Source organism: Maniola jurtina, chromosome 7 (assembly GCF_905333055.1).
Source record: "Maniola jurtina chromosome 7, ilManJurt1.1, whole genome shotgun sequence".
Taxonomy (NCBI): domain Eukaryota; kingdom Metazoa; phylum Arthropoda; class Insecta; order Lepidoptera; family Nymphalidae; genus Maniola; species Maniola jurtina.
In genome coordinates this window covers 1,956,567-1,982,016 of record NC_060035.1, presented here as the reverse complement: position 1 = coordinate 1,982,016, position 25,450 = coordinate 1,956,567, and the positions used below count along the sequence as shown (strand labels likewise).

At 38.7% G+C, this 25,450-nt stretch overlaps 1 protein-coding gene across 2 annotated transcripts in view; it reads left to right on the top strand.

Moving 5' to 3' along the window:
• LOC123866945 (DNA N6-methyl adenine demethylase) overlaps positions 1-25,450 on the top strand; it is a 168,564-nt gene extending 143,114 nt beyond the window's left edge. For both annotated transcript variants that reach the window (XM_045908740.1, XM_045908739.1), the window contains 8 exons: positions 10,408-10,572; positions 15,222-15,291; positions 15,907-18,504; positions 18,867-19,006; positions 19,795-20,023; positions 20,630-20,908; positions 21,348-21,576; positions 21,936-25,450. In XM_045908740.1, the coding sequence (XP_045764696.1) occupies positions 10,408-10,572; positions 15,222-15,291; positions 15,907-18,504; positions 18,867-19,006; positions 19,795-20,023; positions 20,630-20,908; positions 21,348-21,576; positions 21,936-24,186 (5,961 nt within the window). In that variant the 3' untranslated portion in view covers positions 24,187-25,450. The remainder of the gene's footprint in view (positions 1-10,407; positions 10,573-15,221; positions 15,292-15,906; positions 18,505-18,866; positions 19,007-19,794; positions 20,024-20,629; positions 20,909-21,347; positions 21,577-21,935) is intronic.

The following is a 25,450-nucleotide window of genomic DNA, read 5'->3' as shown; positions in this document are numbered from 1 at the left end:
AACCGATTTTGAGGAAAGATACCTACAGTGATGTGACGAAATTAGGCTACTTTTTATCCCGGAGAATCCATGAGTTCCGACGGGATTTTAAAAAAACCTAAATTCACGTAGATGAAGTTGGTGGCATCGTCTAGTTATATTATCATACATAATTAATAGGGTATTCAATATTAACAAGATTGTTTTTTCTGTTAGCACTACTTTATGCTAACGAGATTGCCTTGGGTCGTTTTCCTGGTGCTTTGTATTTTAAAATCTTGCAAAATAACTACCTAATATTTAATTATATCTATATTAGATACAGTAGGAGTTAGTACATAATAAAAAAACAACCAAGTGTGAGTCAAGCCGCGCACCGAGGGTTCCGTACTTTTGAAGGCATTTAGGCGGTCGTTATACGTATACTATAACGATCGCGTCATGATGAACAAAAAAGTATAAGACTGACTTTTTTATATGCAAGTACATATTTTTTTTATAAAATCCTTAATTCTAAATAACATCACATAATACGTATTTATGAATACGATTAGTCATATTCAAAAGTGATAGTAATCTATCTTGTATTGTGATGCAGATCGTCTCGGATCTAAACACAAAGAACAGACACGTTCCTGTGTTTCTTTTCTCATATCTATTATTTGGAACAACTGACACTGTGTATGATTGTTGGAACATACTATATACGGTTAGGGTTGTCTAATTATTATAAAACAATAGCTGATGCTCGCGACTACGTTCGCTTGGATATAGTTTTTGTTAAATCCCGTGAGAACTCGGGATAAATAGTAGCCTATGTGTTTAATCCAGGGTATAATCTATCTCAATTCCCAAATCCGTCCAGTAAGTAGTTTTTGCGTGATAAAGTAACAAACATTCATACTTACAAACTTTTGCGTTTATAATATTAGTAGGATTTAATCCAAACAATAATAAAATATTATGATAAATTGATAATCACAAAGCTGTGAATTTGTTTGTTTTTCGTTAAGCAATTAAAATACTGTATTGCGATTCTCGATGTTTGAAAGTTTTTATGTATTTGTATATTGTGAGTTAGAATTATGAACTTAACATAATTCTTTTGGTTTTAAATGCTTTTAATGTAGACATTAAGATCATTTTCCTCTATAAACTTTAGTTTTTCATAAGTAATCAATTTAAAGAAAATTATGGATTCGAAATTTTTTGAAAAACTTGAATACAAAAAAAGCTATTATTTTAATATTGCTTAAGTAGTAATATAAAGTATGTAGGTATTTCTAATAAAAATAAAGCTTTATTTAAATGTAATGTCTGCCACCCCTACAGTAGTAGGAAGATAGATATCTTTTGTAACTCCATCTCTCTTATTCACGTGGTATCAGATAGAGATAGGTAGCATAACTTGAAAGATGGACTGCTTTCCATAACAATGGCCATTCAAGTTTTCATATGAAACATTTTCCCTCGTATTTTCTTACATATTAAGAGAAACTCGGCTTAATTCTTGTAAAAATATTTTTTCCGTCTTCGTTTTAAAGAAATTGTTATTTACGAATATATACCTATCTACCTATTAAAGGCGCGTCCCTAGTCCAGACAATACATAATCAATTATAACATAACAATTTTTTCAATGTTAATAAACATGGTTCTATACATATCTATGGGTTCTATAGTATGTCTCATGCTTTACAACATTCATTGCAGCAGAGGTGTTTTATAACAATTTTTTTATAAAATGTTACATAATCTTATCGCACGTTACTGCCTGGTTGTTCCAATAGCTAGACTGTTCGTCCAAAGTCTAAACCCTAAAGGTAGATCATGAGCGACCCGGATCTCGTCCAAAGTGAAGGGAAAAATCCGAAAACCGTGAATTTGTGGTTACAGCCAAGAAAGGTGTTATTTCTTGTACGATGGTATGGAACCACTATGGATCCCTTTGCGTTCGAGTCCGACTCTCACTTGACCGTATTTTATGGTTCCGTACCTCAAAAGGAAAAATGGAACCCTTATAGGACACTTTGTTGTCCGTCTGTCTGTCTGTCCGTCCGTCCGTCGTGTCTGTCAAGAAACCTATAGGGTACTTCCCGTTTACCTAGAATCATGAAATTTGGCAGGTAGGTAGGTCTTATAGCAAAAGTACAGGAATAAATCTGAAAACCGCGAATTCGTGGTCACATCATTAAAAAAAATTAAAATGTGTTTCAACTTTCAAAGTAAGATAACTATACCAAGTGGGGTATCATATGAAAAGGCTTTACTTGTACATTCTAAAACAGTTTTTTTTTTATGTATAATAGTTTTTAAGTTATCGTGCAAAATGTTGGAAAAAATACCCGAGTACAGAACCCTCAGTGCGCGAGTCTGACTCGCAGATGGCTGGTTTTTTATATGCTGATTAGTTCTCTAGATAGTAATAATTTTAGAACCAACGTTTTTCGTGTAGTGAGTGGCTCTAAACTCAAAAATCTAACAATTTTTTGCTTGCCGCTTGTTCGATGTACGAGCAATTTACATTTTCTAATCGAGGCACAGGAAAATAGCTTTTACTAGTATCGCTATTGATATCATATTGGTATGCAGATTGAACAAATTGTGCTCTCTGTACCACTCCCGCCTCGGGCAGGAATAAATACTGGTCAACGCGGTTTGACACGTGTTGTTATACTTCCAAGTCACGTACTAACATAGAACAGTGCCATTTTGAACTTTGACACAAGTGACTGAAGTCTAATTTTCATTGAAGTACAATATAAGGTACCTACTAGATGTAACCCACATTGCTTTATCATAGTTATTGGTGATAAGTCATGGTTTCTGAGAATTACTGAAAACTTTTAACTTGTGGTTTTACCTAACTATGATTTGATATAAGGAAAATTTTGACTTTATTTTTGGTACCTACTCATTAAAAAGAAGCTTAAGATCTGGATGATTTTATAGAGTATGGTTTTTTGCTAAATCACAGATTTTTAAATTCAGCTTGGTTAAAATCACCGTTTTTCGTGTAAAATTTTCAACCGTTCAATAAAAATGATTAAAGTTCATACTTTAAAAAAATCCTTTTAATCAGTAAAAGTAACAACGAATACTTACGTATAAAAAATTCAGAATGTAGACCATTAAAAAAAATTCAATATGTTCCTAGCTGGAGATTTATTGCCCATATCAGGCACGTTATTATTAACAACGAATAATACTGTAATAATACCATTTTAATGTAAATTTCATAAAAAAGGTATACGTTTAACGAGAACAAAAACAGAAAAATCGCGATGTATTTTTGGTTAAAATCAGCGTTTTTCTCATTTAAAACATTCGCGGGTAGCTGAATAATATTTTTGTAATGAGTGCCGTTTATTGCCCGAGGCGCACTTTGCCTAAAATATGGCCTTTCTCTGCCGCTGTATTTACATACATTCGCCGTTCCGGGCTTTTTACTATCCTGTTTTATCGAAGATCGTGGAATCAGATTAGCATTTTACCCCGGGACGCGTTTTAAACCTTTATTTTTTTGGTTTAAACATAAAATTACTTGTAGGTAAGGCTAGATACCTACTTACCTACTTATAGAATGGATTTTGTTAGCTATTTCAATTTACAAAATAAAATACATAATAGAGAAAGGCATACCGAACCAGTGGTAGATACGTTTAAAGATTTAAAAGTAAATACTTGTAAAAGTTTAATTGAATAAAAAATATTTCTTTTCTATTCTATTCTTAAATAGTGGTTTATGGTTTATATTAAGAGGGGTCTCTCCGTCACTTGCTCCATACAAACGTAGTTCCAATTTCATTTGAATATTAAGCAACCAAAGTCCATGAAATGCAGACATATTCTAGAGACTAATATCTATGCCTGTGGTTTTCCAGATTTCTGTTAAAATATTCGGTTTCAAAGTTACGCGGTCTTAAAAATAAATTTGTTATTACTGTTATTTTAAAACTACATATTTTTAGAAAAATCTAAAACACCACAGGCACAGATATTAGTTTCTAGAATATGTCTGCAAAATTTCATGGACTTTGGTTGCTTAATATTCAAATGAAATTGGAACTACGATTGTATGAAACGAGTGACGGAGAGAGCCCTGTTAAAGTAAAGGCGAACCGTACTTTTGACATGAAAGTTGACACGTAGAGTTAAAATGGTGAGTGAAATCTCATTTTGTACGCATTATATCGAGATACTTGCGAGCTGCCAAAGAATAGACAGGTAAAGCTAGTTTCACTCTTGATTTTATCCAATATTTTTTCCTTGAATTTTTAATCGTGTCCCAATTCCGCGGGCCAGGTTGTTGGTTGATTGTGGCGTGATTAATTACGTGTTCCAATACGGAAGCCATCGCTCCTCCGATAGCGGCTATCTAACGAGGTCACCGTAGCGTCTCTATTTCACACTGATTGTGCAGCTAAAAATAATAAATTAAGTACCTAGTGCATTTTTAGGATTCCGTACCACAAAAGGAAAAAGGAACCCTTATTGAATCACTTGTCTGTCTGTCGTATCTGTCAGAACCCTTCAAGGGAATCAAAACCTATAGCGTACTTCCCGTTAACCTAGAATCATGGGCACGTAGAAATGTTCTGCTATAAGCACAAGTGAGGGGGAGAATCTGAAAACCGTGAAAAAAATTAAAAACTGTTATTTCTTGTAGGATGTTATGGAACCCTTCGTGTGTACGTCTGACTCGCACTTGGCCTGTTTTTTTTAATATTGTATTGTAGTAATATTGTATTGGAGGCCTTTGCCCAACATTGGGACAGTTCGGGCTAACAATAACAAAATGTATTGTACTTTGCAGAAGTCGATATACCTACAAGAAATCAAAAGCTTAATTTGCTATAATCCGCTGAAATAGGCAAATCTGTATGGTACAACATGATTTGATTCCTTGATTTTTTTATTAAAGTTCAAAATCCAGCTGTCCCACCTTGACTTCGCTCGAGAATTCAGAAAAATCCTTGCTTAGAGGTGGTTTATATTGTAAAGAAAATCTACAAGTTTCAAGACCCAGCTGTAGGGGGATGGTATTGTGTCGGTCACATAGTTTTTCCTTTTATATCATAATAGCCATAAGTTAGATGTATGCCTTGAAGAAGCAGGATGCTAAGTTATAAACAGATTTCTTGCCTTTGATATGGGAATAAAAAACACTTATTTCTAACCTTGCTAAAATTACTTTACCTATTTGCTTCAATTTAATCATTTAATAGTGATTAACAATTTAACAGCACCATTAACCCCCAAACACTTCCTAAAATCTTATCAAGATGTGTCAAGATAATTTATGTGATAAATCAGGTATGTGGTAACCCTAGTTTAGTTATACTTCGGTAACGTAGTATATCAAGGGCTGGCACATTTGCATTCGTTGAGTCACGATCCACGAAACTAATACGAAATTGCGAAACCCCATTAATCATCGTGATGTATATGAGCCACATATCATAATCTAAAAGCAAACAATCGCAGCCTGAATTTAATTCGTAACTCCTAAGGCCGGCCTCACACTTTCTTCAGTGAAGTTTTAACAGTGCGTAAGTCATTTTTGGCGAATCTAAACATTTTGCAGCAATTTTATAATGTACCTAGATATTGTAGCTAAAAATCATTAGTTTTGCAACAATGCCATTTGATGAAGAAAGTTCACCCGCTTTCATTCGTCCAATCAGTCTTTTATTTCGTCAATAACTTCATTTTAAATCCTTTTTCAAAATACATAATATTATACATAAAGAGTTGCTAACGAATACTTTATACAGCTTTATTAATCTCCTGTAAAGTAGACTTTGTTGACTTACGCACTATTAGAACTTCTCTGACGCTTTGGATTTGCTCTTGTATCAAAAAATAGAAAAGGTTTTTAGCTGTCAAACTACGGCGACGCCGATCCCACTTCTGTGAGTTGGAGAACCAGTCTAGAAGAAGAAAAATATCGCATGTGCGGCAGGCCTTAGTCGTGAACGCGTAAAGTCACACAAAATCGCGAATTTACGCGTTTTGATCGCTCGCCAAAAAGATGAAAGTTGCGACGGCCTTGGAGTAGCTCCAGATGCACTCGCACCTGCGTAATGTCTACGCAATTTTCCTCGTTCCTGTGATATTAATGTGTATTTTGTAATGGATAGGAGTTAAACGGGCGAACATAAATTCAAATTAAGGGTTTACAAGACTTAGTAGTACTTAATGAAGTACTAAGTGTGGAAAAACTTGAAATAGAGTTAAAGTGTCTAACAACAATTTACCGCAGTAGATAAAATAATCCAATAGGTATTTTTAAAGCACTTCCGAAAGGTTAACAGAAGCGATGACCGGGATCGAACCGCAGATCCTTGAACAGTTGGTCAGTCTTTAACCACTGAGTCTAGACTCTAGTCTCTCACTGTATAGTTGAAGAGATATCTATATTATTTTCGCCATTTTCTACTTTAACACTTTTCTTTCTTCTACTGGTAAGTATACTTATACTTACTTCTTAATTTGTTAACAAAGTCACTTATTGATATTAATCGTGACATTGCAATTAAAGTTATTCTAAACAATGACAATTTAATAACACGACACGAATTTATCATTATGGCAATAAAGGCAATTAAATTTGGAGCTAAAGGCGCTTACACAAAGTTACACAAAAGCCGAGTTTACAGGCCAAGTTGTGAACCAACAATGCCCTTTGTTTGGCGGTAATGGCTTTTGTCGCGGGCCTAAATTTTGACTTATTGTTCGCGGTGTGCATACACCTTTACAGCATCTACAGACTTGCCAACATCCAACCCGTACTAAGTGCTAGAATAAAAAATACGGTAAGATTTTATAAATGCGTACCTTTGCACCGCGCCTGAATTTTAAAAACGCAACTTGCATAATATGGATCGTCTTCGTAAACCTTAATGTCACTATTTAGCTGTAAAATCGCCAATAGGTACTCCAGCCGCCATGGCGATAAACCATAATGTTGCGATGTTATCAGTCAAAACGATACAGGTAGGTAACCACTAACCTAGTATGGAGACCACAAGCAAACGACACTGTTATAAGCTTTTTTGAAAATAAAGATAATTATAGGTCTACTAGAGGATGCCCGCGGCTTCACCCGCGTGGAGTTCGGTTTTTTTAAATCCCGTAGGAACTCTTCAATTTCCCAGGATAAAAAATTTCATTAAAATCGGTTCAGTGGTTGGCCCGTGAAAACGTAACAGACAGACAGACAGACAGAAAGACAGACAGACAGACACACTTTCGCATTTATAATATTAGTATGGATGAAAGATATTTTATTTTATTTTAATACTTCTAGACTAGACTAGGTACCAGTAATAACTTGCAGTAAGACATTTGAATGAGTCGGACTGACACGCGGACGATTATTTTAGTCGGAATTTGTCGGCAGCCTGTTTGCACGTCTGTGGGTGGTTTAAATGAAATTCACATTTTAATTCAGTTTGTAGTTCCCCGCAAACTTTTGCGAGGAGTTTAAAAAGTTGATGAGAATAATTAACTCTGTTCTTCTTGCTTGAAGTTTTTAGTTATCTATAATAATATTATAAAGAGGAAACCTTTGTATTTTTGTATGTTTGTATTGAATAGGCTCAAAAACTACTGGACCGATTTCAAAATTTCTTTTACCATTACTTAGAGGGATTCTTCCGAATCCGTATAGGCTATATTTTATCCCGGGAAATAGAAAAAATAAATGTCCACCCGTGCGAAGCCGGGGCGGGTCGCTAGTTATACTATATATTCACTTACTTACTAACTATTTATTAACTACAGGATACTATAACTAATTAACTACAGGATACTATAACTAATTAACTACAGGATTATTAATACCCGAGTACGGCACACTGGGTGCGCGAGTCTGACTCGCAATTCGCCGGTTTTTATTTTCAAAGATGCTCCTATTAAGTATAATAAAAAATCCAAACTTTCAACAATCCAAAAAAAAACGAACGGGCATACTCGTAATGCGATAGGAAAAAGATGAAATATAAAATAAAATAAGTTCAAATAACAACAAATGAGTTCGGCGTACCGGCAAATATCGGATCTCACAGCTGTTTAGGTGGATTGCGTTAGTTTTTGATGTTTAACCAAGCGAAACGGCTTTTTCTTATAGCTTATGAAATATTTTATTGTAATGTTCGTATCAGGTAACTTTCGAATATATTTAAAAGGAGGTTTTCAATTTTTTTTTAGAGCACAATCCCTGGTACTCGGCTAGCTTTTGATCCCGACTTCGCCCGCTAAGATAATAATGAGCAGCTGGCGAGAATTTTATTTATGAACTTGTTGATAATCGCGATTTCATCCGCGTAGATTTAGATTTATATAAATCCCGCGGGAACTATTTTCTTTTTTGAGATAAAAAGTTGCCTATGCCAATTTCCGGAACTTGTACATTTCATATAAATCGGTTAAACGGATGGGCCTTTAAAAATCCCTTGGGAACTCTTTGATTTTCCGAGATAAAGAGTAGCATATGTCTGTCTCTACTAACTAACTTTCATCAAAATCGGTTAAACTTTTGAGTCTTAAACAGCTAGCAGACAGACAGATAAACTGACAGACAGACAGACACACTTTCGCATTTATAATATTAAGTATGGATATGTGATTACTTTATAATAGTAGAGATTATTTCCTTACATTATATTTTACGATATTGTAATAAGTACTAGCATAGCAAAGTCGCTTGAAAGTTCAAAGTAAACTACTAATCACAACAAATAGCAGTCATTATGTCTGGTAATAGAAAATGATGGCAAATAACCAGTAACGACCAATTTTCTATTTCCAATTTAAAATTACTAGCATCGTGTACGGGCCTTGTCTTACTAGTTTTTAGGGTTCCGCACCCGAAGCGGACCCTGTTACTAAGCCTTCGCTGTCCGTCGTCCGTCTGTCGGGTTGTATCTCGTGAACCAAAATAGGTAGAGTTGAAATTGTTTACAGAATGTGTATTTCTTTTGCCGTTATAAGAACAAAATTATAAAAATCTAAAAATGACCGCCATAGACTAAAAAAAAACTCTTATTTCTTGTACGATGATAGGGAACCCTTCGTGTCTGATTCACATTCGACCGATTTTTTTAATTTATAAAGCTTTGCTGCAATTAGTCCTGCTGGCAAGAGATGATGCAGCCTAAGATGGAGCGTGCTTGCCTAGAAGATGCCTATTCACTCTTGACTTGAAGGTACCCATAAAAACTGATGCTAGAAGGCATTCCATATTCTAGCGGTTCGAATTAGAAACTAGGAGGTAAATCGCTTCGTACGTGTCCGTGGTCTAGTGCAGACCTTGGGCCTTGGTCGAATCCTCCAATCAGGGTGTCCCTTTTGTATAAGAAGAATTTCTAAAAAAGAACGTCACTAACCTTTTTAGAGCCTCCTCTGAACCGGTTTCGACATTCGCGATGTAGGATAAATACCTATGACTTTGAAATCAAAATGAAATAGGTAATATAGCAATCGCTCTGATTTTGTTCATACCTATTGATAGATATAAATACAAAACTTTCAAGATTTATATTATAACTAGCTGATGCCCGCAGCTTCGCCCGCGTGGATTGGTCAGATCTCCTGCAGCATCAGGATTGAGGAGTTGGACTCCAAATTTTTTAGGAAACAATGTCGCAAAGTTCCTCTATCGATTAAAAAAGAAATGACGCAAATCGGTTCAGAAATCTCGGAGATTTCGGTGTACATAGGTAGAAAAACACAACTCCCTTTTTGAAAGTCGGTTAAAAAGTAGCCTATGTTACTCCCTGGTCAATTCTCTACTTGTCTCTGAAAATCCCGTCAAAATCGGTTCAGCCGTTCCCAAGATTAGCCTTTTCAAACAGACAGACAGACAGACAGACAGACAGACAGACAGACAGACAGACAAAAATTTTAAAAACGTGTGATTCAGTTATAGTATCGTTCAAATAACCATATGACCTTAATATGCGGTAGTTATTTCGAAATTACAGACAGACACTCCAATTTTATTCATTAGTATAGATTGTAATTCAAGATACATATTATAATTGTAAGTAGGTATAGGTATTTTAGGTATTTACAATAACTGAGGCTACTATGTTTCCGTAGATTTAGGTTTTTAAAAATCCCATGGAGATACCTACTTTGATTTTCCAAAATTAAAAGTAGGTAATAAATATTACGTGGGATATTCAAAGTGCGGACCAACAAATTACCGCAATACCTCTGGTGCTGCAAGTGTTCATGGGCGGCGGTAATCACTTAACACCTGATGACCCGCCTGCTCGTTTGTTCAATTTTATTATATTATAAAAAAAAGTCATTCCCAAAATCTGAATAATTCTTAGAAGCGGGGCTTTGGATATCGTTGCTCCACCCTGTTGAAAGAACCTGTATTCTGTTATTTTAGCTTCCACTCCTCTGTTACAGAGTTACCGCGGCCGCAAGCCCCTTGGCGGCTCAGTGTCAGCAGCAGTCGGGCTGAGCCCCGGCCTGCCCGCCGCCGCGTCCCCCGGGCCCGCCGCGCCCGCCGCGCCCAGCCCCGCGCCCTCCACCGCGCCCGCCATGAAGCAGGACCACCCCAGCCAACCGATGGTAAGAGCTTTGAGCTATTTCACCTTCACCACCTGGGTGCCTGCTGCACATCGACCGCCCGTTGTGCCAAATCCTTTTTGCCACGCACATGCAAACTGTGGAATCAACTTCCATCGGTGGGCTTCCTACAAGATTACAACATTGGCTTATTGGGTTCATGGGCTGGAAAGGCCGGCAGCGCATCGGCGGTACCTCTGGTGCTGCAAATGTTCATGGGTAGCGGTTATCACTTAACACCAGGTGACCCGCCTGCTCGTTAGCTCGCTATTTAAAAAATAATCTTCCCAGCCACTTCTTGGCGGGTAGGTACTTGTCAGGAGCAGTCGGGATGAGCCCAGGTTTTCAGACACCATGTCACACGAGTTCACCGTCAGCCGTGCCTGCCACTGCAGCTGTGTGTTAGAAACGCTGGTTAGAAAGGGAAACTCATCTTGTTCAATTAATATAGCAAACAATGGTTTGCTGTTTCACGAAAATCGAATCACGAATTCAGAAAATTGCTGTCGCTAAATCAAATTCCTTAGAAATCTCTCGCAAATAAAATATGCTCGGTATTGTCAAAGAAGTTAGTTAATTTGTTTATCTTCACCCCATTACGTGCTGACAAAGGTTGTTAAACCCGCTCTTGTTAATTATATTTCAGTTTGTGCTTTGAAATAATTGTGTTTGTTTCATAATGTAATTTATTATGACAATTTAGTAATCTTCTATAATCCAGGTTTTTTTTGAAATGACATTGCGGCTAATTCCATTGGACCTGCAAATTCTGTGTTGTATTAGCCCATTTGAGGCCAAACAAAACTAGAAGGATAACCTAAGATTTTATTTATTTATTAATTATTATTAGCAAAACACAATGATACAAAAGCTTAGAAAAAAAGTCTTAGTAAATATTTTTCAAGATTTTACCCAAATTGGCACAATGGCCACTTAAGAGTAGTAGTCAGGTATTTAGTCCTTTCTTTACCTTCTTCTTAAGGTGCCCACGCACTTGAACCGAACTGCAGCGGAACTGCGGGGCACTGACGCGACGCGCAGTTCCGCTGCAGTTCAGTTCGAGTGCGTGGGCACCTTTAGGCAGCTCCTTTCTTTTTGTTGGAATGCAAAAAAGAGCTTATTTTCAAAATTACAAAATACTTACACTGCGAGTACTATTTGCACCGATACAGGAGTGATATAGCCACACAAAGATCTCGAAGCTTGAGCTACTATCGCAAATCGCAATTCTGAATCGCGTTCAAGTTACGAGCGGCAGTATCGCTACAACACAACATTTTACTTGTAGTTCGTGTAAGGGAAATCGCTATGGTGTGACGGGGTAGGCCGTCACAGTAAGGTGTAGAATAAAAGTCCCGGGTGTGGGTCGATCCAGCCTTTACTGAGTCTTATCCACCGCACGCACCCTGCAGTTTGAGCTAGTACGGAACGAGACTGGCCTGCTCCAGGACGGAACCCCAGAAGGCCACGGATTCCCTCCTGGAGCAGGCCAGTCTCGTTCCGTACTAGCTCAAACTGCAGGGTGCGTGCGGTGGATAAGACTCAGTAAAGGCTGGATCGACCCACACCCGGGACTTTTATTCTACACCTTACTGTGACGGCCTACCCCGTCACAATGGGTGATGTCATTTCAATCACTCAATCAGCCTGTTTGCGTCCACTGCTGGACATAGAACTTCCCAAGAGCGCGCCACCGCACACGATCCTCCGCCTTCCTCATCCACCCACTTCCCACTATCTTCTTAAGGTCGTCAGTTCAGCGTGTTGGAGGTCATCCCACACTGCGCTTGCTAATACGCAGTCTCCACTTTAGAACACGTCTGCCCCAGCCGCCATCAGTTTTGCGGCAGACGTGATGTCCCTTACATACACTAAAATGTTTTATTTTTTGCATCGAATGTACTTATATGTAAGGATGTAAGGTCTCTTGGTTTATGATTGGCCGTTTATTGGTAGGATAAACCCCGATTTTGTATACTATTTTAAATTACTGAATTTACTTAAATATAAAACGGGACCTTATACCTACTTATTCCCAAGTTCACAAAGAACCTCCTTCATAAGCCACGTTAACAATTAAAACTCGCGTTGCGGCGAAGCTTTCCTTAATGAAATTACAACTTTCAAAGCTCCTACTTGAAGATCTGGTGGCCAATATTTTGGAACTAGGATTTGATTAAATCGCTCCACGCTACAGTTTAAAGAAGTAGAATGCAATCCAATAATGCTACAATAAGCTAAGAAAGATTTTTTTAAATTCTACCCCTAATGGAGTAATATAGGGGTTTGAAATTTGTGTAGCCCACGCGTATGAGGTCGCGGGCATAAGTTAGTCATAGATATTCTTAAAAGGTTTTTACAAAGAAACTTTTACGACTATCTATTAATTCCCAGCGCACTCTCCAGAGCGTCGTCAAAGACTTCTAGCTCTCTTACCAAGTACCTTATCAATATTATCCACCGGCTCCGCTGTTATAATGAAATTTGAACTCCTGAAAGCGCCTGTTTTGTAAAGAAATTAAAATCTTTCCAAAGTTTAACGAGTAACGCCCTGTGTAACACATTTGCCGCGTGTTTTACTTCCATATTGCGCTCTCAACTTTTAGAATTTAATCATATTTCTTACGTTTAATATGAAAAATTCGACGTCTTTTGCTCTAACTTTTCGAAACGTTTATTAAAATTTTGATTGTAGCGTTAAATTGAGTTTCTTGCCGGCTTCATCGCAGTAGAATTTTATTTGCTTTCCGAACAGGACCTAGTCTTGACAGTTTATAAGAGCCAAAACTTGATGGTTCGCCTACATGCGGCATGTCTGGCAGCATCACTATCCATATTAATAATGCGAAAGTGTGTTTGTTTGTAGGTTTGTCCTTCAATCATGCCACAAGCAACGGTGCAACGGATCGACGTAGTTTATTTGCATGGATATAATTGAAGACCTGGAGAGTGACGTAGGCTACTTCTTATCCTTGAAATTCAAAGAGTTCCCACGGGATTTTAAAAACCACACTTCACACATAGATGTGCTGTAATATAAAATGTAGTAAGAGTCGTCGTTTGGCTGTTCGTATCAGAATATTCCATGATAAGACGATTTTTCCCACTTAGTTCACATAATTCCTATTTTCATAAGGATCTCGAATTGCTTGAAAATAAAGGATAGCCCATGTTACTTGCTGATAAAGTAGCTTAGTAGCTATAGGTGAAAATTTTTTTAAAATCCGTTAAGTAGTTTTTGAGTTTATCCATTACAAACAAACAAACAATCAAATATTTTCTCTTCATAATATTAGTTTAGATAAAAAGATGCTAAAAGAAAACTAGAAAATTATTTCTCTGGTACTTTTTATGTTTTAAAATACAGTGTCAAATACATCTTGTATCTATCTAAAATGTTACGTTAAAAAATGAGAATATATTTTCCTAAAGAAAATTAAAGTTCGCTTATGAAAAGTTGTGTTAAGTTCTTTTTCTTTGTAAGAAAATCTTGGAGAGGTCAACGACAGAATATAAATTAACTTTGATGATAGCTTTTTTGCTTTTAGAGGTACTATTTTTTTTTGTAATGGATGGATGATGCCTGTGATTTCGTACGTGTGGATTTAGGTTATTACAAATCTCGTGGGGAACTTTGATTTTCAGGGATTAAAGGAGCCTATGTGGTATTATGTCCCTCCCCAGAATGCAAGTTAAGGTCAAAATCGGTAAATGGATGGGCCTTTCAATATCCCGTGGGAATTTAGTCTAGGACCTAGGTTGTACCGTCTCTACAGTCAGTCACTTGAAATGTTATTTTTACGCATTATGTTATATTATGTATTTATTTGTATGTATAAAAGGAAAAGCTGACTGACTGACCCATTAACGCACAGCTTAAACTATCGGCTGAAATTTGGCTCGCAGATAGCTATTATGATATACATAGACATCTGCTAAGAAATAATTTTTGAAAATTCAACTCTAGAGGGCTGGAATAGGGTTTGAAATTTGTGTATTGCACGCGGACGAAGTCGCGGGCATGAACTAGTATACAAATAGATCTATAGCTAGTTATTACAAGGTTTGTCGACCTCGAAACGCGATTACGTAGTTCACAGGTAATTAGGTAAACAAAGCCCGAGGTCCCCGCGTGCCCTTGGCCGAAATAGCGTGTGTACACAATACATGTCACTACTACGATGTACTATACTAGCTAAACGACCTCCTATTGTAAACAAAACGTACCTACCTACGTACGAATTAACGGGATCGGTGGATTGTATCAAAAAGCAGATCCACACCTGCGCAACGAACCATGCACACAATATACTTAGCCCATGCACGTTATGCCAGATCCTTTTTTCCACGCACATGCAAGCTGTGGAATCAACACCCATCGGCGCGGTGTTCCCACTAGATTACAACATGGGGTTATTCAAGGGGCGGACCAACAAATTCCTGAAAGGCCGGCAACGTCATCGCAAAAAAAAACTTTCAATCACATGGCACAGTTCGTCATTAACTTGCAGTTTTCTACATAAAAGTGTTAGGTGCACCTATCGTATACGATGGTACGGAACCCTTTGTGTGCGAGTCCACTCGCACTTAACGGTTTTTTTAGCTTTAATTTCCTCAGTAGTAACTTAATCAATTTTTTATTTCGTTTACAGGCGCCAATGCCGTTCTACGCGGGTGACCCCAACAGGTTCCCCACAGCCTGGCAAACTGACCCCTCGCAAGGTACGTACCCGCTACCCAAGTTCTGAAGGACAATTGTTGACATTCATTAAACGTTATTGGGAAAAGTTTAATGTCTTACCAGTCTTCTTTCGAACCCGTTTACGAAAAGATCAGACTCGATTTTATTTAGTGAAGGAAAACATCGTCAGGAAACTTGCTCAAGAGTAGATCTCCATAATATTCTCAAAAATATGTGTAGTCTGCCAATCAGTACTTATGGACTAACAGGTCTTAACCGTTCTCATTCGAATAGGAGACTCGGGTCTCAGTAGTGAACCGCTGATGTTTCGAGATGATGATGATGACGATTCGAACGCATCCCTTGCACGGTATTTTTCCACATCGAAAATTAACTATACATATACAATAATATTATGTATTTTCTAAGACCCACGTCCCTGAAAACAATTTTCTTTAGCGATACTTTTACAAGAACGTGTTTTCCCGGTTTTAATTAACGCTGACAGTGGATTAGCGGGCCCTCATCACTTTTTAATTACAACCACGCACCTTTATTTTGGGCAAGATCATTATTACCCATTAATCTACATACTTAAATAAACTTCTACATAATTTCGACCTACATACTTAGTTGTACTTAATTGTTATTTTCAGGTTGGCAAAACCAGTTCATCCAGCAGCTTCCGACCCAAACAGGCCAAACTACGTTAGATTATCAAGGCAACCACACCCCTTACGCCACGTCCCCCCACTATCAAGCAAACACCACGTACACCGTCCAAAACGTCGCGACCACTTTCGATGTGACGAACAACACGTACTACCAGACCGGAGTTCAAGCGATACCAACGCAGAGGCCGCCGTCGAATAGAGGAGCTTATACCCCTGTCCCGTCTCCAAGAGCCCCTCATTATACAACGGAATACCAGCAGCAATATGCACAACAAGCTACCACTCCCGGTGTCACAGCCGGCAATGACTCCAGGCCGGCCTCAGCTGCGTCCTACCAAAGTTCAGTAGCATCATCAGCCGCACCGGTCTACACAGTCAGTCAACAAACCTACGAGCGCACAGAGTACTCGTCCGAACAAACAGAAGAATATAGCAATGCGGAAAGTGGTACAGATACGAATAATGAGGCAGAGAGGCAAGAATCGAACGCCTCAAATGGACAGCATTCGGGAAACGCCGAGCCTGGATACCTGCAGGGGAGCAACGGTCCGCGAGCTTCACTCGATTGTAACGGGTATTCGGGCACCTACACCAGCGGACAATACGAAAATGGGCAAACGCAAAACCAAAGCGACTGGCAGCAACGCCAGTGGCAACATAACCAAAGAATACAAAATCAGCAACAACTACAAAATCAGCAACAGATACAGAATCAACAACAACTACAGAATCAACAACAGTTACAAAACCAGCAGCAGCTGCAAAATCAACAACAAATACAGAACCAGCAACAAATGCAAAATCAACAGCAAATGCAGAATCAACAACAGATTCAAAATCAGCAACAATTACAAAATCAACAACAACAAATACAAAATCAACAGCAACAAATTCAAAATCAACAGCAAATAAATCAGATGCAAAGTCAACAGCAACAAATACAAAACCAGCAGCAAATTCAGAATCAAATGCAAAATCAACAACTACAAAACCAGCAAATGCAGCAACACAGGCAAGATGAATCAGAGCAACAGATGTTTTCGCAGTCCGATAGGGTAAACTTGAACTCCAGACTGAAAACTATGATATTAAATAAGCAAAGTCATGTACGGGATGGCACAAATACACCGCCGGATAAAGGTGATCCTGGAGAGGGACCCCCCAGAGTTATGGACGATAGAAAAAGCGGGGTCGCCGATGATAGAAATACCACCGGTCATTTTTTATCGTATAGCCACCATCTCCGAGATAATTACCGCATAGGCGATCAGGTTTACCCGGTCGCCGGTAATTATGCACAAAGCACTCACGCGTATAGCGTGGGTGAATTCGGAGGTGGTGGCCACCAAGTATGGGAGGGGGGGACGGAAGTCTCGAAAGGTTATGATAGACATAGTTCGTCTAAAAACTTATCTAAGACTCCTCAAAAATTACCATCGTATGCTGATATGAGAGGTCAGTATGGTACGTGTACGAATGTACCTTACGAAGCGCAAAAATATGCAGAAATGTACGGTAGTGATAATTTAGGATATAATCAACAAGATAGTAAAGACTTTCAATCTAAGATGCTAATTGGACCAGTGTCAGATATCAATAAACAAAACTGCGCGAACGCGCGTGATGTTAACGCACAAAAGAGAGCTTATGATAGGGAATCATATGATGCTAAATTTAGACACCCATCAGCCCCATTAATACCTAAATTAGAAATTCCTGATAATTACCAATATTGTAAAGAACCTGTTAAGTCGGAACCACAGAGATTGACGGGCCAACATGCATATCTTAAATCAATTGAAGCTCCAGTGAGTAATATTTACAAAGAATACCCGAATGGACTTGTTCCCAGGATACCACAAAACACAGTTTTACCACCAATATCAACAATTAAAAACGAGGGTTTCAGTCAAAAATCTCCAAATTACCAGAACTTTCAACAGTTGCCTTACGAAAGAAAAACAGTTACAAGTGACGCATATGTACCAAGAATCCAGGAGAGTTTAGGTTTTCAAAAATATAATAGAAACTTTGAATCCAAATTTACTAGAGAATCGGATCATCGAAACAATTCTGAAAGAAGTCCAACCGTTGATTCAAGACCACCGTACTACATAGAACAGATAAAATCAGAACATTCACCGCCAGGTCACAAGATTTATAAAAACATAGGTTATGGTCCACCGAGAAATGAACCGTATAAATTCGCAGGCGAAGGAGGCCCTGTTTCGATAAGAAATGAAATTGGTTATGCGTGTTGTAGACAAGGCTCTACAAAGAAACCTCCACCTGAACACTTAAGGGACGGGGCCTGTCCGGGACTTCAAACTAAAGATGAAGTGTTAGAAGATGACCCTGATTCTACAGATAAACCTGACTCTAAAGGTCCATCAAAACCTGGTACGCCTGTACCAGATCCATACGCTAAAGCTCCTAAAGAAAATCAATTTAATTATTCAAAAGAATACTTAGAAAACCTTGAAAGGTTAAAAAATAATTCAAGAACAGAGGTGCCAGACTGCAATTGTTTTCCAACTGACAAAAATCCTCCAGAACCTGGCAGCTACTACACTCATTTAGGTAAGAAATATTTAGCTACAAGTGTAAATTAAAAATTTATAACACCCCCGACAACTGAAGATTACAGTAACTAGAAAAGAGCTGATAACTTACAAACGGCTGAACCGATTTTCTTAGATTATAGCTAAGAACACTCTCGATCAAGCCACATTTCAAACAAAAAAAAACTAAATTTAATCGGTTCATTAGTTTAGGAGCTACGATGCCACAGACAGACACACAGATACACGCGCCAAACTTAAAAAAACCCCTCTTTTTGGGTCGGGGGTTAAAAATAAATCTGCATTCTGAAAAATTCTCTATCAGTGCGCATATAAATGCACAGAGGAGTTCAAAATGACAATTCTGTATTGTTTTTATAGGAGCTGCATCTTCTTTAGCAGAGTTGAGAAAAGATCTCGAGGCTCGGACAGGACTTTCGGGCAAGGAACTTAGGATAGAGAAAATCTGCTACACTGGGAAAGAGGGCAAAACTGCTCAAGGTTGCCCTATGGCTAAGTGGGTGAGTGTATGGATCACAATTTTTATTACTTACTACAATCACATTAAATTTTTATTTGTATTTTACTAACACCTTAGTTAAATATTTGCTTAATTTAAAACTGGCTTTGCTACCCTAGGTGCTCTAGGGATGAGATCTATTAAGCGAACTTTGACTTAACTCAGGCCTCAGACTTAAGACACTGTTAAAACGAGACAGCGTTAGATCACTAGTCTTTCTTTCTTTTCTCTGGGCTGGTTTCCGCACTTGAAATATAAATTAGTCCAATTTTAACTGAAACTTAAGTCTAAGCACAGTCGAAGAACGCTCTATGGATTTACCTTAGTATCCGCATAACTCACAAAAGTGACCTTCTGTGGGTTGTGCGTGGAAATCCTTCCGATCTTGATATGTTATTATCTCCTGCCAGTTATAAACGACAAGTGCAGTCAAGTCTTCCTTTAATTAATTATTATTATTAATACGTCATATCAGCTATAATTTAGAGTAACCAACTGAACGTATCTTACTGATCGAGGAAGATATATTTTAGCTTTTTATTTTTCTTCCATTCTTGCAAACGTCTTCGACCTAACGAAGCTTATTCTATCTAGAAGCACTATTTTTTCGTAAATACCTTTTTCACGTTATTTTAAATTTCAATACAGTAAGTTCTTTCCAACCCTGAACTGAAAAAGACTACATCTTTATTATCATAGTATTCATAAGTTTCTTTACTGCATTGCTATTGAAAATAATATTGTGATCCAAAGATCCAAATGGCAGCTAATTTTTTTCCCTTGTTCCAGGTGATAAGACGATCGAATTACACAGAGAAGGTGTTGGTGGTAGTGAAGTTCCGGAACGGTCACAAGTGTGCAACCTCCTGGATAGTGGTGTGCCTGGTGGCGTGGGAGGGGATACCGCAGTCGGAAGCCGACCTCGACTACACGCTGCTGTCGCATAAACTGAACCGCTACGGTTTGCCGACCACGCGCCGGTGCGCCACCAACGAGAACAGGACTTGTGCTTGCCAAGGTAAGTATGAATTGAAACTTTCTGTTCATATCGAAATTCTACCATTATTTATAACCTTTTTATATCTTCGTATTTCAGATTATCAGAAAATTTTGACTAGTAAACTATCGCTTTTTTTATCACTACCAGTTCAACAAAATTAATGTCATGTTATGCTAAAGATATCATTAGCCAGTGAATTGAGATGAGATTTCTCTCGCTTTATATCGCTCGACCAGTTCGATAAGACTAATCATTTTCCAGAATGATGGGATTTCTAATTTTCCCTAGGTAATTCCGGAAAATCTACAAGTTTTAAAAGACTCGGACCCAAGTTGTCTTTCTCGGAATAGTTTAGAAAGATCTCTTTCTCTCTCTCTCTCTCTCTCTCTAGTCAGATTTTTTATTTCATAATATAATATGATCTACTTACATTGAATTCTATCACTTTGGTCGAACGCCAATTTCCGTATAGAAAGCGACGTAGAAGTTTAGAGTGGCATTTACTTTTAGCTCATCTGAGCACTGGATTGAAGATTTGCCCTGTAGTCTTTAGCCCCAAAATATACCAATTTATCCCCAATCTGTTACCAACTTACTAATAATTGAAGTATTTCGTCGTTACAGGCCTCGATCCCGAGACATGCGGCGCTTCCTACAGTTTCGGCTGCTCCTGGTCCATGTATTACAATGGATGCAAGTACGCCCGTTCAAAAACCGTCCGCAAGTTCCGGCTTTCGGTCAAAACTGAGGAGAGCGAGATTGAGGAGCGCATGCATGTGCTGGCGACCCTTCTGAGCCCTTTGTACACCAACCTGGCGCCCAAGTCCTTCGAAAACCAGTGCCAGTTTGAAAAGGAAGCTTCGGATTGCCGTTTGGGGTTTAAAGCCGGACGGCCGTTCTCAGGTATGTCACCTAATATCGATTGTGTTAAACTACTTCTATAATAGGTACGGTTCTGTGTGGGAATACCTAAGGAATTATTTTCCCAAACATATTCCTAAATTATTTAATCAGCCTTGTATGCAAAAAGATTTATTTTTATTTATTTATCTTTTCATGACAGACTTAATGAAAAGTGATCATTTTACACAAACTTTATAAACCAAAGCAATAGATAAAAACTGACTAGTGTTTGCAAATTGCAGCCCAAGTAGACCGTAGTCGGTGCTAGGGCTGACAAAAATCATCAATCAGTAATCTTTTAAGATTAATTTATTTTAAGAGATGCAAATACAATTTGGTCAAAAATATCGTAATCGATGTACAGTATATTTATTATATGCGTATATAGATAAAAGGTTATTGTCGAATCTATGTTCAAGTTTCTCCATTTAAACTCCAGGTGTAACAGCGTGCATAGACTTCTGTGCGCACGCGCATCGAGATCTGCACAACATGAACAACGGCTGCACGGCTGTCGTCACCCTCTCCAAGCACCGCGCGCTGTCCAAGCCCAACGACGAACAGTTGCACGTCCTACCTTTGTACGTCATCGACAACACGGATGAGTTTGGTTCCAAGGAAGCTCAGGAGGAGAAGATCAAAAGCGGCGCTCTGGAAGTCTTGGACAAGTGAGTGGTGATGTACAATTTGTATATTTTTCGCCAATTAGTTAAACAACCAACTAACTAAACGTTATCCTTTTCCGATTACAAATCACTGGTCATTGGAATCCCTGCATTAATGTAAGACACGTGCCGAAGAATTTCTTTGGACGTATAGGCTGTAGAGTAAAAGTACACGAAAATAAAAGCTTTCTATGTCATTTGTCATGTAGTTCTGCTGCAATTACTTTTATTGCTTTTGAATTGAGTTTTCTCTACCGCCATGCCACAGACCTTTACTGGTTCCACTAAGAAAACTGATTTGCCATACCAAACATGAAACTTAATATCATTTCATTTTCACTAATTTTATCCATACATTTCAGATATCCAATGGAGGTTCGAGTTAGATCTGTTCCTTTACAACCCTGCAGACGTCACGGCAAGAAGAGAAAAGATGAAGAAAACGCCGAGACGAATAACAGCTCAACCAACGCAGCCCAACAAAGCCCCGGGAACCAGAAAAAACCTCCGTCTCAGTGCTCAACACCTGCGCCCAAGACTCCTCAACCAATCGACGCCAGAAACAATGCCAGTCCAAGAAGCCAAAGCAGCGCTTCCCCAAGAGCCACCACTCCAGCAATGAACCAACCAACTCCACCATTTACCAACAATCCACATTACAACTCCGCCTTTGTTAATCCAAACATGCACAACCCCAATCCAGGATTAATGAACCCAAATTTAGGCAACCCCGCTCTTCTTGATATGGCTAGTATGATAGACAATTTCACTGATGCCCAGTTGCAGAGTAATCAAATATCTAGTACCGTTTTAGATTCACCGTACAACCCTTACGATCAAAGCTACCATTTACATAGCCAAAACCCAGTGTATAACCCTAATCAGGTGCCTGCGCTAGCGGAAAATAATCACCAAAGCTCAAACCCTAACCAATTACCAAGTTTTAACCCTACGTTGCAAAAGAGAGATCAACAATATAATACTCAGAATCCTGGACAAATAGAAAATGCTCAACAACATTGGCCCGAATTTGATAACTCTGAAATATTTAACAATGTCGTTAAGGAAGATCCTGATTCGACTACAGCACATCTGAATGTGACACACAATAATTACAGTCCAGACTCTAATCGCAGTGACCCTAATTCAGATCAAATGAATAAAAGTAATACAGAAACAGAGAAACTCAATAGTATTGGGATGACACAAAAATTGCCAGAATTCGATATGCCAAACTCACCGAGATTAACAGAGATTTCGCAGAAAACACAACACACTCCTGAATCGCCCGCTCCTTCACCTCAAGATCTCAAGTCACCCAACCCTGATAATCAAGATATTCGTAAAAGTGTATGGAAGTCGCCGGATTCAAAAAACTGGGATCCTACGAAGCCTAGGGATCAAATGAGTGAAAATGAAAACGCTCTGTTCAGGGTACCCAAAGCGAGGCCTCCGTCGCGTTCGCAATATGTTAATAATCCTCCCGAAGGCATGGAGAATTCCACCTTTCTAAAACCCTACCCACCTTCTGAGAGACCACAACTCAACCACGGCTATGAAAACAGAAGTCCATATGACAATAGAATGAATGCTGCACCACCAACATCAGCGCTCCAAACAAATTACACCATTAGCCACGAAGACAGCCAAAACACCGTTGCAAATAAAACTGTTACGGAATTTACAGGAAACAATTTCCATCCAGTCAACCAGACAAGCTACGCCAACCAGGCGCCCGTGCAAGGCTACGGCAACTACCCACCAATGACCAATGCTTATGCTTTCACATCAAATCCTTACGGCCATTTTAATCCCTATGAAAATTCCTACAATGATTACAATAGTTTAGCATATTACAATGCTGAAAAATACAAAAGGGAGGAATTAATACGAAACTCTCACTGTTACAATTCATATGGATACCAGTACAATCCCAACTTCGCAGCCAATTTCTACCAAAACACGAGCCCCAACTGGTGCCAAACTTCACCTAACTGGTGTTTATACCCTCCACCTTTCTCAATTCCGTATCCACCAGAACCACCTAAGGCGGAACCTATAGGGGAAGTTACCGGCATAAGTGACAATCTGGAATGTTTTAAAGATAGTCAAATGGGTGGCGTAGCGATCGCCCTGGGCCACGGAAGCGTGTTATTCGAATGCGCAAAGCACGAAATGCACTCAACTACAGCAGTAAGAAATCCTAACAGGGTGAATCCAACTCGAATATCCCTAGTTTTCTATCAGCACAGAAACTTAAACCGTCCGAAACACGGTCTCGAGGAGTGGGAAGAAAAGATGAGGTTAAAGAAGTTGGGCTTGAATCCGCCAACACCGAGCACTCCCGGGCCAAATTCCAATTCAGTTTCACCTGCGACGACTCCAGGGCCGGAACATAGACAGACTCCGGTGCCAGAAAAATGGAAGAGTAATGAAAATAGTATACCAGGGGGATACAGTTCTCTGTCGGCTCTGGTGGAAGCGACGAATGCCGCTAAGAGGAGCGGGCAGATCATGCTGCGAGCGGACACGGCGACCACCATGTCGTGGACGACGCTGTTCCCCATGCACCCGTGTACGGTAACAGGCCCATATCAGGAGTCGGGCACCTGACGCGCGCTGCCTCCCCGCGTCGCTCTTCCGAGACGGAGTGAAATCCCTTCCCTAGCCATGTAAGCTCTGAGTTGCCTTCGATATCAGTCTTCTCGACGATGTGCTTTCCAAATTATTTTGTAGTTCCTGGAGTTATAGATGCTAAGCTCTCGAGTCTCGACGACTGGTCCGATGTTCCCGTGATATTCCTTTTTTGCATTTACATCGGAATTGACTACCGTTTAACATGTATTTTTCGATGTGAACCGAGTGAGTTTTTAATCAAAGATGTAATTTAAGTTTTATATTTTAATAGTGTTTATCGCATTTCAGCTAGTCTTACGTTACTACATTAGTATCGCTCGTATCTCGTAGCCGTAACCGTAGACTTATTTGTATATTGTCGTATTTAGTTTTATCGGCGACTCGAACGTGTTTTTTTAATAAGTTTAATATTTTTACATGCTCTGTGTAAAATAGTGGCATTAGCGTACGATTTGTCTGCATATTTTGACAATGTTCTAATTAAGCGCATGAGCGGCGATTTGTGCGGTGCAATGATCTCATAAATACTAACTCTACAATTAATCGATTATTCAGAGCGAAAGTACAAAACATCACAAGTTGAGGCTATCAGTGGCCGCGTGGCGTCGACGATCCTGTTTTATAGATATTTTTGTACCTTTGTCTGCGTATTAGTTACTTTATATTTTAATTATCATTCCTCTGCCTGTCCGGTTGTGTGTTTGCGTTTCGTTCGTGCGAGTAAACTCCTCAGATCATGGCGATGCGTCATACGTGTATATCACAAACATAACGAGTGCTTTTATATTAGGTTAAGAGGTGTGTATTTTTAACTTTTAGACTATTTAACTTATTTATATTGTATTACGTGAATCATTTTCTTTGTAATAATTTACTTAGTGTTATGATAGGTATTAATATTTAATATATTTGCTTTACGATTTGACATTAAATTATTGGCAGTTGTTTTACGCATGTTCAAGAGCCTTCTTTGCCATAGTCTCGACGAGAGTGCCTGCGACCGGCGGAACCCGGAAACTTAAATTCTTGTCTTAAATCTCATTTTTGACATATTGAATGTGACCTTAATTAAGAATTGATTGCATCAACGACCTCTATGTATTACGGACTGGATGGGTCGTTCCAAACAAAAATGTTTGCGGGCTACAACCCGCTTTCGCTTATAACTTAATGGCCAGACTAATTATTTTGACAGCTCCATAGAACACGTTTTTTTGACTTCGTCTGTGTTGGTATTGGC